The sequence below is a fragment of the Lates calcarifer genome, linkage group LG18, assembly GCF_001640805.2.
Source record: "Lates calcarifer isolate ASB-BC8 linkage group LG18, TLL_Latcal_v3, whole genome shotgun sequence".
Lineage (NCBI taxonomy): Eukaryota > Metazoa > Chordata > Actinopteri > Centropomidae > Lates > Lates calcarifer.
Genome location: NC_066850.1, coordinates 7,676,768 through 7,692,046, shown reverse-complemented (window position 1 = coordinate 7,692,046; position 15,279 = coordinate 7,676,768). Strand labels below are relative to the sequence as shown.

The 15,279-nt window shown below is 41.6% G+C and overlaps 1 protein-coding gene across 1 annotated transcript in view; it reads right to left on the bottom strand.

Annotated features, from left to right (window-relative positions):
• The window catches only part of snd1 (staphylococcal nuclease and tudor domain containing 1), a 164,379-nt gene that overhangs the window by 19,561 nt on the left and 129,539 nt on the right, over positions 1 to 15,279 (bottom strand). The window contains 4 exon segments of the mRNA XM_018670981.2: positions 579 to 692; positions 3,092 to 3,161; positions 5,265 to 5,284; positions 5,286 to 5,389. Coding sequence (XP_018526497.1) covers positions 579 to 692; positions 3,092 to 3,161; positions 5,265 to 5,284; positions 5,286 to 5,389 — 308 coding nt within the window.

Sequence of the window (15,279 nt, the reverse complement as noted above, 5' to 3'; positions counted from 1 at the left end):
GCACACACAGAGGCAAACACACACAGGGGGTTGAGTAAATACACTGGGATGTAAACAAGAAGATTAGGGCTGCAGAAAAAACAGTTACTGTTGCTCGGCTATCAGATGGACATTAATGCACAAACACATTAAGTACCTGGATGTTTGTATCTAGCTATAGAATGCTAGTTACTACTACTGCTGAGGAAATATAGTATATGTTATCAAACTGTTCATAAAACATTTATGTCTCTGTGCTACTATGTCATTATTCTCTAATTTTTTGCAACCAAGTAAATCAATGGCTTGGTGTTTGTCATTGCTCTCTGTCAGCTTTGTACTACATGCATAATGTATGAGCACAATTTTCACTAACACTTGCTGGGAATGAAAACTCGACCCTGTCTGTCAGTTACAGACTTATCACCTCGTGCGATAAGTGAAACTCAAACAGTTTTTATGTCTTGCCAGGAAAGTCAACTTTCGAAAGCTGGCAGAAAATGAGACTGAAGAAGTTGATATCTCCAAGTTAATTTTGAAGCTTTCAGCTGCGACACATATCTCTGCCGCCCGGCGCGCGTGCTCGCCCGTGCACTTACGTCCTGTGGGACCTGGATGAAGGCGAAGGTATACTCGGTGGCCTGTGCTGGCAGGGTCCTGATGCTGAAGGCAGGGGGGATGGCAGCCAGACGGGTGGACGACACAACTTCTCTCTGAGGGGAGGGGGGATGAAGGAGGGACAGAAATCAGACCAAGATATAGAACATTTTTCAAAACAGCCCGCATGATGTTGATCTGTGCAACCAAACGTTGAAACACAGTGACATTTGTTTTTCACTCAGGCTGTAATACTATGTGCAAATACTGTAGGTGTAAAGGTATTAAAGTCTGAGTTCATGGTTTAAAATATTTACTCTTTGGAAATGATTTGATTTATGAGTTGGAGGGTTTGAGACCGTGAAGTGAAGCTCAACAGCAACTGGAGTGTTTGTTCGTGATGATGACTGTGTCTAAGTAAACATGACAGACTATCTCTTGCTACAACTACACTAAAAGAAGTTGAGGCGGATGTAGGGAGAAATGTCTGGCTTGTTCAATAAGGATTCAGATAATAAAACAGAAAAATGGAACAAGGTTGTCAAAAGCTTGTAATGAAAGTTTACTTCCTGAATTTCTGACGTTACAGAAAGCACCTCTTAAATCAAATGCCTCTGTAAGTGAAGGACATTCTTAAACAAAACTCAACAAAACTCTGGCTCTAATTCATCCTGTTGCCTGTCATGTAATTCTACATTTCCTCGATTCTGAATCAATTCTTCAATCCGTGTGTCACTTTAACGATGATAGTTTACAACTGTGAAAAGAAGGACAGATGCCATTTTGTAGCTTATGGGCTGCATGCTTGTATATGTCACCTTACCATTCATCTCACAGCTGTTTCTACTGAAGCCCCTTTCACTAAGCTCCATCTGCTGTCTAGCTCAGCTACAAGCTAAAAGTAAAGAAAGAGTAAAAATGACAATAGTCGTCGGGTTGATAGTCAGCAGACTTGCCAGGTTAGAAAACACCCCAAAATGAGTAGGATGTAAAAAGTTGCCAGTGGTACCGTGTCTCCGAGTACAGTGTATTCAGAAGCATTCCAGTGCTACATAACAGCGTGCATTCATAGTATATTATTATAAAAAAAAAAGCACTTAACAGAGACAGTAACCCCAGTTTAACTGTGTAATGATTACAGGCATCACATTTTATGAATTCATAATCTTTGAAATGACATGTTTACCTGCATTTACAACCTGATAAAACAACTCTGTTTGTTTTAAAGCCCTGAGGATGTATTGTTCACTACTACCGATTACAAGTTCAGCGCTCTAGTTTGGCTCTGTTCCCAAATTTAAACAAAATTCACATTGCTACAGTATGAAACATGAAGCATTTAGGCGAAGACATCCTGACACGTATAAGCCAATGAGAGTAATCATCAATCCCTGATCACCATAGGCTACTTACAGGGAGAACACAGTGGCGGAAAGTCAGACAAATAGAGCTGTTGGAAGAGGGGAGTTAATTTAATGACCCCTATATCTTAGGTTAATGTGTTCATTGGACTGTACAGTCTAGACAGAGAATACCTTCAACATTTATTATGGATTAGAAGGTTAAAATTTATCGGTGCCATATTAGATTTTGACAGCACTGTAAATGTGGGCCTTAAAAATGGAAGACAAAAGTGCTCTGCTGTGTTTGCTAATGATCACATAATAATTCAGGTACTGAGTTGCACCTGAGACAGGTGGCAGTATTACTAAGTAATAGCTCATGACACAGCAGCATGAAATCAAGGCCAGAGTGACTCAACACAAAGTGACGCAAAACTACAGAGAATGAGGTAGGTATCAGCTCCGTTTTTTATATTGTTTTATTTTTTGTGTGCCAGGTCGGCCTCGGAGAATCACACTTTCAGCAACATGCCAGGACGCATCGCGTCTGCCAGCCAAACCTCGAGCTGTCCCCTCTCTCTGAGGTCAGTCACACACTGTGCCGCTCCGCTGCATCATGGGAAATGTCCCGCAGGCCAGGGGTTGGCTGCATGAGCCACTTGGTGATGCAAGCATGCGTATGCACGTGGGTAGAAATACAGACAACAACGCACTCACAAGGACTGAGACGGAGTGTCTTCGTCATCGCAGAGTAAAAAAAAACAACAACAACAACAAAAGAATGAGACCCAGATAGAGGGGGAGTTCTGCTTCCGTCGGTGGTATAAAAAGGAATAAAAATGATATACTCAGTTGCACTCTTTGCTTCAGTCATAAACAATAGATGGAAAACAAACAAGGTTGCATCCTATTTGTCCTAAAAAAACTCAAGCTGAAAGGATACATAAAGGCTGTTAGGCTGCTTTGAACATGGAAATAAGCAAACAACTGGTGTCTGAATAGATGCAAGAAAAAGAGAAGAAATCCCTTTTCAGATACTAGATTGCCTCTGGCTGTGGGTTTGGCTATAACACCCCCCCCCCACCACACACACACACACACACACACACACACACACACACTTTGTCACACATGCGCACACAGTCAAAATTTGTGGTCACAAAGTTACTCACGTTGCCATAGTCGATGTAGAAGACATGAACCTTTGCCGGAGACTCAACTTTCTCCACTCTGGCTCTGTACCTGCAGCAGCAAAAGAATAATTGAAAGAGATAGAGAAAGATGAGGAGAAGGGGCGGTGGGGGGGCGAGAGAGAGAGAGAATAGAGCAGAGGGAAACAGAGATGAAGACAGAGGGCACAAGAGGAAAAGGAGATGAGTAAATGATTCCATGCTTATTTCCCTGGAGAGAAGGTGTTGGAGGATCTGTCTGATGTGATCGTGGGAGAGGAGCAGGTGAGGATGAGCAGGCCGGGGGAGTGAAGGGCGGGGGGGCAGAGGGGATCTATCAGGACATAGCAGGGCTGTGAAATTGCACAGAGGCCTCTTTGCAATAAAGGACAGAAATTTAAACCTATTTTTGCCTTGTAGCAAATAACTTTAGTGCATTACTGCTAATCACAAAACCCCAGCAGTTTCACTTTTTAAGGTTTGATTTCTAGCACATTTGGCAGGAAGAGGTTGAATTAAAATAAACCTGATATTTCAAGGACAATGAGATTGATAAATTAAAGGAAAAGCAACATCAAGTTTTCTTATGAATCTATGTGGAAGCTACAGAGGAGCATGTTTTCCTCAGTTCAATTTAGGAAGTGTCTCTTCATCTGACCATCACTTGTCTGACTCTCAGCTCCGACAAACAAATGAGAGTGAGGAAAGACAAATTGGCTGCGAACCAAGGACAGCAGGAGAGGGCCAAATAATTAGGCCCACATGGGCAAAGAGAGAGACAAGAGAACAAAGTTAAAACCGAATAAGCGATTAACAGGAAGACATAAAGAACAGCACCGAGTGCAGAGAGCAAGGGGGAGAAAAAGAGTGAGAGACAAAGTGCGAGTGACTGATGAACAGAGGTTTTTCCCTTTCTTTCACTCTGGCTCTGTGGTGTACTAAAAGGCCTTGAAAGGGGACGAATTTCTAATTAGCCCCCTAATGAAACAAGCTGACGTGCGTCAAAGAATACAAAAATATGGACATAGAACAATGCGAACATGAGTATAATTAGCTCACTGAATAATATGAAGCTGAATTAAAAAAAACAAACAAAAAAAAAAGACAAAAATCTCAGACATTTGCCACCTGGTGCAGGATTTGTGTTTTGCTGTTGAAATAAACAAGAAGACATACTTCTTCATTCGTCTTTATGACTCACAGGTTAAAGAAAGTAAAGGTTTCATTTTCATTTTCTTCTATTGGTGGCCAGGGCAAGAGAATAACTTTAGTTTTGCCCCCAAAAACGAAGAGGAAGAAGGAAGGAGAACACCTGTGTCGGGGGAACATTTGGTTTTTTAATCAGTTTTGTGATTTTTTTTTTTTTTTTGCCGTCACCTTCTTGTCATAGAGGCTCTCTCTCCCTGCCTCGATCACTGTGACTTCTATCTGTCCCCATGACCATCTGTAAACTTCCAACATCCGGTGTGGGAACTAGATGAAGAAGAGGTGTGTGTGTGTGTGTGTGTGTGTGTGTGTGTGTGTGTGTGTGCACTACTGTCAAGCGACTGCTGATTCTACAGGGCTAAAGCAGTGGCAGTGAGCTAATTACACCCTGTGGGTGTCTGCAGTTAACGCATCGCAGGCTTAAATAGAGACAAGGTAAAAATGAAATGTCAGGTATTCATAAGAGGGAGAGAAAAAAAACATGCAAACATATATGTAGCTCACCAAACTGTATGTAATATCTTAGTTGTTGTGGAGTCAGATAATTCTAGATAATGATAAATTGTATGTTTAAAGGTCAAGATACTCAGATCAACTTTTTTTTTTTTTTTTTTTAACTTTTTTCCAACATTCTGGTACTTGGACTCAGGGTATCTGCTAAAAACACACACTGATTCATAGGAAGATATAATAAACCAGGGATTATGGCACAATCCCAACACTGAGCTGGCAGACCACTTTAACTAAAGGACTGTAAATTAATTTCACAATGACAATGATGAAGAACCAGGATTCAAGGTGGCTGGTGTGCGCTGACCAGTACAGATCTGATGGATTGGAGCGTCTCTATCTTTTCCATTTGTCACAAGAGAGGGTTTGCACTTCAGAGTTCAGGATTCACTTTGGAGAGTATTGCTAATGGGTTATGGTCAATGTAAAGCCCTTAAATATTGTGAAAATGTTTGCTCACCATTCACCATCAGCAAACTTTGGCTATGCAGTAGTCCCCTCGGCGTGCGGAGTAGGATCCTTCCACAGGTGGCTGGGCGGCAATCTCTGCTCTCATGGTCTCCATCAGACTTTCCAACTGTCCTCCTGAAAGACACACAGACCTGAGTGAGAACTACTTGAGAGATTGCAATTCATTGCATCACAAGTATTCTCCTCTTACTTTGACACTTTGATTGAGTGATTGCCAGAGAGCAGGTCTTAAAGAAACAGCCGAGGATGAATACACTTGTATCCTACCCAGGCAGAGCTCCTAAAGAAATGCATCAATATAAATGAAATAAAGTCTGATGCAATTTTGCAGAGCATGACCGTGTGCTTCTTATGCACAGACCCAGACTGAGGGGTTTTTCTGAGGGTTGTTTGTGCTGTTTGCAACTGAATGGGAGTGCTTCTCATAATCTCTCTGCCTTTTGTTATGAAAAAATTTAATTAATTACTTGATTGCACGCTGCAGCAGAGTTTATTATAAGGTGCTCAGGTTCACGTTAAATTGCATCACTGCCTTGGAGAAGATACTTCAAATCTTGATTCATATGGACAGGCACAAAAAAATACAACTTCACCTGGGTAGAGTACACAGCTTCTCATACACACTCTAAAAGAAAAGGTATAAAAAGCTTTATCTTTGGCTAAGGAGAAAAGACAAGGATGTTTTTTTTTTTTCTTAAATACTTCAGTGCTAATGGTATGCCACAACATATCTGCTCAAAACCCAAATCAACCCCAAATGCTCTTTGAGACTGAGACCAAAAATACACAGAGGAGAAATAATCTGTGTTTTTTTGTAGCTGCTAGCCCATTAGCACCACACAGCTAATACTGGTTTGACCCTGTTGGAGAAATACAGCTTTGAGTAAAGCAAGCCATTTCTCCCAGTGGGCCTTTATGGCCTATCAAGCCATTATATCATATGCAGCAGACCTATTATGGTGGATTCAAGGCGAGAATGTGGCTGTCGATATGGTGGGAGTTGGAAAAATCAGATAGTGAGTCAGTGCTCCACAAATTCAATGACTGCGGTAAATGGCAGCCTGATTTGCACCCATCAGTTGCAATTGGGAAGCTGATTGTGAGAGCCGCTAAGTGTGCGCACCTCCTAGAGAGTCACTTCCTGGCGCTTGTGTATAATGTACAGAATATTTGTTTGTGCACGGTGGAATATGTTTACGTGCACATGTCTATTAGCACTGGCAAGTGGCTGTGTGAGTGTGTGTGAGGCAGTGTGAAGTGTGCGGAAGCAATTACAGCAGCTAGTTTAGTAAAAAGACCCATATGAAATTCCATGGCTGCATTTTTAGAACCCATTTTCACTGATTTACCACCTGGAGGGAGTTTGTGGGCAGGAGGGCCAGGAGCATGGGTAATGGTGCATCTTTAATCACATATTCACACAATAGGAGGGTTTATGGAGGCAAAAAAATAAAATTTTAAATAGAAGACACTTTTCCATAGTCAGAGCCACAGTTAAAAAACACTAACAATAAAACTGGTATTGATTTTCAGCAGTGAGGAGATTTCTTGAGAGAAATTCAGTTTCTTTGCCGTGTATGTGACATGGCTTCATACACGGCTTTCACATGTTGGAAACATATTTTGGATTTTGGATTGGAAGGAAAAGAAAATCACTGTTGCTCTGCTGGAGAGATATGAAAAGATTCTGTATTCAAAGCATTTGAATCCAAAGCCACTTTCATAAAGGTAATAACTGAAAACTGGGTAAAAACAGAACCTACCAGACTTGGATGGACACAGAAAAGGAAAACGTTTTCCCCAAGAAATATGAGAGAGACCTTCCCCAGAAAATGGAGGGAATTTAATGGCACGATATATATCTAGATAAATCTGAGCAAATATGGACATTAAGACAGTAGAGTAAGAAATTAATACCCTATTTGGCTCTGATACATTTTTCTTTCTAAATCTTGAAATATCACAGGTCCAACTAAACCAAACTGACACTAAGATGAATGTAAACAAGTTGGTTTCCACAGCTGAACAGTAGGCTATTTGTAAAATTCAATGTGCAAACAGTAAGGAAACACTGTGAGCTCGAACACTGAGTTTGTTCTCTCATTGCGCCATTGGTCCAAAAATACTTCAAGTTGCTGAATTGTCACTAAAACACTTACAATATGTCACCCTTTGGTAAAAAAAAAAAAAAAACAACAGATAGAGGAGAAGTTTGATTACTGACCATCTGCATGTAGACATGGGTTTTTACAGTAACCAGGTTACTGCAGCACAGGTTAAGACATTCTCTCATTTCCTGTCTTAACCCGATTTCTCCCACTAACCTGGTTTCTTGCATGCGCATTAATGCAGTCAGTGTGTACCTGTGTGTGAAATTACAAAGTTCTGTTTATTATGCATGTTACTATCAAACAGCTTGAGGGCAGGCAGTGTACACACCTTTCTTTGCTCCTGTACTGCTGCTGTGAGTTGTTATTAACACCTAATATTATTTACGCTAGTAAATATATAAATGTATATGTAAATAATGATGCTGTTTTCCCAGGGTTATCTGCTGAGACAGCCAGGCAGCTGCCAACCAGCAGCAGACAGGAAACCTTCATTAGCATGATGTCAAACTTAAAGAAAAACACAGATGAAGAGTACGAGGGGATTTAGAGTGTGAAGGAAAAGCTGGGAGCTCAGTTTGATTGTGGAGGGGGTCAGGCCAGGAGGGGGAGGAGCGGGGTGTCCAAACACCTCATTGGCCACCCACTGCTACACCAACTGCTGATGAATGCAGCGAGGGGAATAAGAGTATAAATATACACACATATACACACACACACCAAACAGACGCATCCTCAGCATTTTGTAGAGAAGGCAGTTTTTGGAAAACACAGTCAGATGAATTGCTTCCCAAACCCGTCCCCTCAAACTCAAACACACACACACACAAGCACAAACATACACATGGAGGTGGTGTGGTTAAATCATTATGCTCCAACCACAGCAGCTTGGTGCAGACTTACTGGAATGGCATTGGACTACAGCCGTCACAGGCAACCACCTTTTTGATTTATTAATCTAATTAAAAAAGGTTAGTGTGTGCCTTCCTTCCCTCTCGGAGTGCACTAGTGTACATTTATGTGTGCATATTTACACTGACTTCTTTCCATTCCTGGGCCATGTTCCACAGTGGGTCCAGAGAGAACCAAATATATGACGCATGAACTTTTAGAGGACTCTAGTTGCTATATATATGTATTAACACTCAGGCAGCTTTAATGGATGGCCTAGCATCTTAGCCTATTTAACAATTATTTATTCATGTAACTGGTAAAAGCAGCGCTAAGTGACCATATATAGGTGCTGCTCTAATATGTGATACATTAAATAAGGAGAAATTCAAACATGCCATGTTATGAACAGTGTCCTGATTAGCTGATGGTGAGACGATATGACTGCCAAATCTGTGTCTGTCACAAGTCTGACACTCAAATCCTTGCTGTCAAATCAGATGGTTTGCATAAACGCTCTACCACGCCATCAAGGTGTTGACTTTGAATTACACTTAACAGTGCAGTCATAAATCCTAATCACGCTTTTTCTTCCTACTTGCACGATGGCAAGGTCTTGTTTGCAAGCTTGTGCCGATTTCTCATGCTCAGATATGTCAACTTTAACCCACCTGAAGAGCTGCACAAGCCATCCGTGTCAAGCTCTTCTCTTTTATAGAGATTTTAGACCAAAAATACCAGGATTCCTAAAAAAAGAGCTGATGTATTTTAACTGATTTTCACACATATTGTACAGTATGTTCCCAGGCACCTAGAATTTGTTGGATTTCCTCTGGCAAAAAGGCACTGATCACTGCAGTTTACAGGATTTGTGGTTTTAAAATGAGCATCTTTATGTAGGCCGGCAAAGGAAATGAGCATCTGATGTACAACTGCAGGCACACATACACACTATGATTTTTCATGATTAGCTACGATGAACATGTTAAACCCCAATGTATAATGTACTGTATGGCACCGAAGGGGCTTTTTACAGTCTGTTGCATTTATTTCCCACTAGTGCAGTGATGTTTGGTACAGCTTGTGTTACAAATGTCAAGAGTCCCTTTTTTTCTGATGTCTGATTGGGGGAAAGAAAAAACCTTGGACTCTGTGTTCTACTATAAGTACTTTATGGGTTTACTCTGTGGTCTGGAAATACCCTCTATACACTATACGGGCTCTGGTTTGGGTTATGCAGTCAAAGGGCACTGTCAGTGCAGTGTTATGGATCACCAATTTTAACAAGTTGATTTATGATCTGCTGTGACCCATAGATTCACTCCAATTATTTCCAAGTCAAGTCCAGTCACACTTCAACAATAAATCCATGCCCTTCCACTGACTGACATGAATTCTGGATTCTTTGAAATTAAATGAATAAATAATAAAAACATATCCCCTAATATCTCCCTCCTCTATTTTGCTCTCCTATAATTTGATTCATGATTATAACAAAGAGCAATAAACTGCTTTATTGTAAACAAATCAATATGTGATACAGCACTTTATAATGTGCATGTCCACATTTTGCGTGTGTTTGATTTAGTATGCATAGTATGCCTCATACATTATCATTGTTGTTGGAGATTTAGTATTCTTATTTGCTGTGCAGACTTCCTGGACAGAGCTGAACTGACTTTGGGGTTGTGAATTTATGGGGAACACATCATGCCTGTGTGCAAATTTAAGTCTAGGTGAGGGCTCGCCCAGAGAAAATCATCTATGTGGCGTAAATGCGCATATCACAACACAGATAAAGATGCAGAAGAGGCAAGTACACAGAAGGAATCAGACATAAATGACCACATTAAATGATACGACTGTGACTGCAATCACCAGGGAGGAAGCTGAAATGAGCTTTACATGCTGCAGACGAGCACAGAGAGAAAACCCAGACCCTCTGGGGTCAATCAAGCAAAGTCTTATGCAAGTGCAGCATCCCAGTGAAATTCTGAATGAATGTGAACAGTCACATTAGGAAGGCAGTGCAGCCAGGACACTCTGCATTACAGAGGCAGATTCCCATTTAATGTTGGCATAAAGACAAATAAATATCTGCGCGCAGAAGGGGTAAACCGTGTCGAGCGTGAGTGCTCATTTTGTGTTGAAGGGAGAGCCAAAGCGATGATCCAAAAAGCAGCCAAACCACTGACTGCGTCTGATGCTGGCCAATTTCTCTCTGTCTTCATCTCTTTATTCCTCCGTTTTTTTTTTTCTCTCTCTTCTCAATCCGTAATTTGTTTATACACCATTATGACTACAGCTGTTTGTAAATCATATGTAATTACATTGTGAATGCCCAGTGCAGAGTGAGGGAGCGATTAGGCTTAAAAACAAGAAAACAATGGAGAAGGAGAGAAAGAGAGAGGAGAGAGAGCGAGACTGGCGACAGTTTTACAGGTTGGTCATGATCATATTTGATTATACTGTGGCACACTGTGTGAGCAGAGACAAGGGGGGGACCAAAGAGCCAATGAAAACAGTGAATCATGTGCCCTTTTGCTACGCATCCCAAGGCCATACTGAATTCTATTAAGCTGTTTACGAAAGCCATTAAACCACAGAAGGGTAAATAATCACAATATGACAGAGGCAGAGGCCAAGAGAGCAATGGTTGCTTATGAAAGCTTTCTAATTTCCTGGCTTATAAGAATGAAGGAATTAAGAGACAAAGTAGAGAGCATCTATGAAAAGGACACCTGCTGGGGGAAACAAGTGACTGGAGAGGATCCGGAAACATAAACCTTGTTATAATTGACAATAATTCATGAAGGAAAAAGGAGGACCGCATCCAGAGGAGTGAGATAGTCAAACTGAAGCTGACAGACAAATATTTCTTCCACTAACATCCCTGCTTTTCTTAGAAATGCCTCTGCTGTGCACTCTGGCTGACTGGTCAAAGATTGTGTGGACACACGGATGGTGCATCATCCACCATCTGAGAAATTCACAGCTGCTGAACATAGCTTTGTGCTTTAGCTCACCTGTTAGTTTGAAGTGTTAAATATGCATGAGGTCTGGGCGGGCTTTATCCTCTGGGGTAGAGGAATGGCTGCGTTTCAGGACATGCAAGCAACACTTCAAAAGGTAAAAGGCCGTACCGACAAACAACCAAACACAGGCTCAGTACAGTATGTACTGGCTTGGGAGGTCTGCATTTGTGTGTGTGTGGGCAAAAATATACAGCTGTTATGAATCCAATGCCCCCCCCCCCCACAGTTGGTCAACAAAGAACCAGCGCTCGCCCGGGGAATATTTGTACACTTTCTGAAGACACAGTGTGACAAGGAGGGAGCTAAGACAAGAGAAAGGCCATTTACTCCCCTTCCTGAGTGATGTTTATAGTAGTGTCAGCATCTGCCGAGCGTTGAGGGAGGCCACTATAAAAAAACAAATGATCCCCCTGCTTGACTAATGCTGCTCCACTCCCACTGGAAAGTGATATGGATTATATCTCATGTGATGCCCCCCCAACCAACCACCACCACCAATTACCCCGTTCCATTCTACCCTTCCCGGCAGTCTGGAGCCTTTTACAGCAAATTACTGTTTCTGTAATTGGAAAAGCCATCACTGAAAAATCTAAACAGAGGCAGCATCTGTGGCTCTCTTTTTGCATCAGTCTCTCCTGCTCCTCTCTCTGCCACCTGTCGAGCCTCATTGACTGCAGCTAATGCCCTGTTTTGATTGTGAGGAGTCCAAATATACTCATAAGATGGCCCTATGCACATTTGGGGAAGAGGAGCAGGAGGGTGTGTGGGGGGGTGGGGGTGGGGGTGGGGATGAGCCTGGCCAAATTTGAAGAGAACCCTATTTGGGCCTGTAAGTGGCTCACCACTGTGAAAAGTGTCATTCAGCCATTTAGTTAATAGACCCAGAAGTTGACATTAGTGCGAATTATGCTCGCTAAGACAGTGAAGAATGAGGATGAGGACGCTTATTTTCCGCCTGAAAATCAAAATCAACGGGCCTCAAACCGACAGGTGAGCTGACCTTTTAGAAGCTAAGTTGCGTATCTCATTTAATAATGAATGTCTAGGGAGGAGGGGGAGGAGGAGGAGGAGAACGGGGAGGGGTTTCATTCAGGCAGGGTCTGACCTCTAAATATTGCATCTGCTGCAGTGGAAGGGAGCTGGGAAAGTGAAAAAACAGCAGCATCAGCTAGGGCTCCTACTGCAACTTTGATTCACCTGCTTGGTTACTTTGTTCACTGTAGGTATATGGTCGAATGGCACCACAACAAGGCCTTGTACACACTTTTTGCTGAATTAAAGATGAGACATAAAAGGCAGATGGACAGAGATACATGGTCCACGATGTGGGTCAAGACTTCACAGAAAGAAGTATAATTTTTTTTTCAGCCTGTCTGAGACCCAGTAAACTTTCAGTCTTAGCTTGAAAACAATCGCATCCATAATGGGAGAACAGTATAGCAATTAAAGCCATTCTTTCTGTGGTTGAAGGGGCCCATTGAACACATTATTCAACATAATCATTAATTCAGTTGTCACATTTAGCACTTTGTTGCATTTCTTTTGTCATTTCCCTATAATCTGAGTTCATTTTTTCAATGTATAATTAGTTCCCTTACTTCATTGTCTTAATTAGACTGTTGAACAAAGAATTCACATGATTAACAAAAAAATAACTTTCTCAAATGCCATAGAAAAAAGGGAAAAAAAGTAGTTTCATAACACACTGGTGTAGGAGTTAATTATCTCAACCCCTGACTGACTTTGGCTCGATGCCAACAGTGCCACAAAAAGATATCTCATCCAAAATGGGAAAATATAAAATAAAATGAACAGTGCAGGCAGCCTTGCAACAACATTTCTAAATGTGCCCCCTTGTTTTTTATTAAAGCTCTATTGTACAAAGTAATCATCACTTGGCTGCCTTGACATGACTTCCAATTAGTGGACCACTCACCCTGATCAATATGAAATGCTACAGTAATTCTCATGTCCTCTTATTGAAATCAGCACTCTGAATACCAGTGTTACAGTGGTAAGTTGGACTTGAAAAGAGAGATACTGATGCAGTGATACTGTGAAATCACTGTAGGGAGGCCATACTGGCTGTGTATATCATTGTGAGGGAACCAACACAGAGAGGGAACAAGTAAATAAACCAATATCTCATGACAAAATAAGATTGAAACATAACATTTCATAGTAATGGAATTCAGTTTCAAAAGGCAGGAAAGGGCCTGGTTTGAAGTCTAGCCAGAGAGAGAACCACTCCCTGCCTGCCTTGCTCTATCGGTAGCTGGGTCCAGCATCATTAGGTGATGAACAGCTGCTGTGTGTAAAAGGTAGAAGTGTGAATAATGTGGACGGAGTGGCACCTGGTTGGGGGGGAACGACTCCACTCATTATGAGTCTGTATGGGTGCCAGGAAACAAGCAATAGACAGGATGTACCGCCAACTGCGCTGCAGCTGAGGCTTGGGGTGGGCAGAAAATGTGTGTTTGTTGGTCGGGGCCGGGCTAAGCAATCCAGTCCCACGGACGTGACAACTGAGTGAGGTCCAAATCAGTGGGAGGCTGCTAGCTATGAAAAGAAAACCCTGTAGGAATGTTGCCCAGTGACACAATCTGTAGACTAGGACAGCCCATGCAGGGTAGACCTGACATGTCTGAGTTTTTTAACCAACGTATCATCTGCAGGAGTAAGGTGTGTAAATATTACGTGATAAATATGGCCACATAAATGGAACAAGCATCAAGCTGAGGATATGAAAGGCCCAATTCTAAACAAGGCAAGCACTGTGTCCCAAATCCATTCCAATAGCACACAGTATGTACTACATATTAATTCTAGTAGTACACAATCTCAGCAGTATGCACACAAGACAGAAAATGATGCATTATGTATTATGTATGCCAATGGAAATCAGTCAAAAACTGGTTTTCTGTGATCTTCCTTGTGCTTTTAAATTTTAGCAGTGTCTCTTCCCCTGTGAAAAGGACACCTGCTGATTGACACTGTTACACTGTGGAACAACTGTGTCGATCAAGAGCACACTCAGAATCTGAATTCTGAGTAGACTGACGCTGACAGTTTTGCCTAAAAAAAAAAAAATAGCTATATAAAGTCCCTCTACTTGACTGTTTCTTTGTCTGTTTTTCCTTTCCAAGGTACCAGAATGTTTTTACTGCTCTACACTCTGACTAATCAAAACGAAAAAAGTCGATCGATTGTAATACCCATAACAAACAAATATTTTTGATAAGGATTATTATTATTCTATTGTTTGGTTTGATTTATTCTCTCCAGAACTCTGACCTAGATATACTTTGTACATACAGTACATTTTACAGTTACTGGCTGACCATATGTGCCAGCACACATCTGCACTAAGCAGCAGATTTATCCCTCTAAAGCTATTGGAAACCTTCCTACACAAGTACATACTGTGGACTACTGTATCTCCTGTACTATAAGTCTTTGATGAAAAAAAATGGCAGAGCATCCAATAGTCAGGTTCCAGCCATTACAGCTACAAACCAATGAAAGACTTCAGGGCTATATTTAGCAAGTTTTTAATTATGTCAACTCTCCAGCATTGTAGCAAAGCTACAACGGCGTACAGCACAGAGTCACTTTCCCCTCCTGTGCCTGGAGTGGCCTCTGTCTTTTAGTGTCCAAGGTCACACAGATCTATACAGGTCCCCCTCTGACAGTAATTACATATAGCCTCCGGAGAGAAAGCGACACACACAGAAAAAGAAACGAAAAATAGGCACAGGGAAGAGAGACAGCAGTACAGAAGAGAGACAATGAGTAGGGGGGAGGAAAGTGAGACAATGAGAGATAAACGCGTAGAGCAACAGATAAAGACCCCTAAAATAAACTGAGGATTAAAGAGCACAGTCCTTCAAGCTTCTCACTGACTTCGAAAAACCGTCGCTAACGTCCGATTAATCACTTATTGAGCTTGTGTAAAGATATCCATACATCA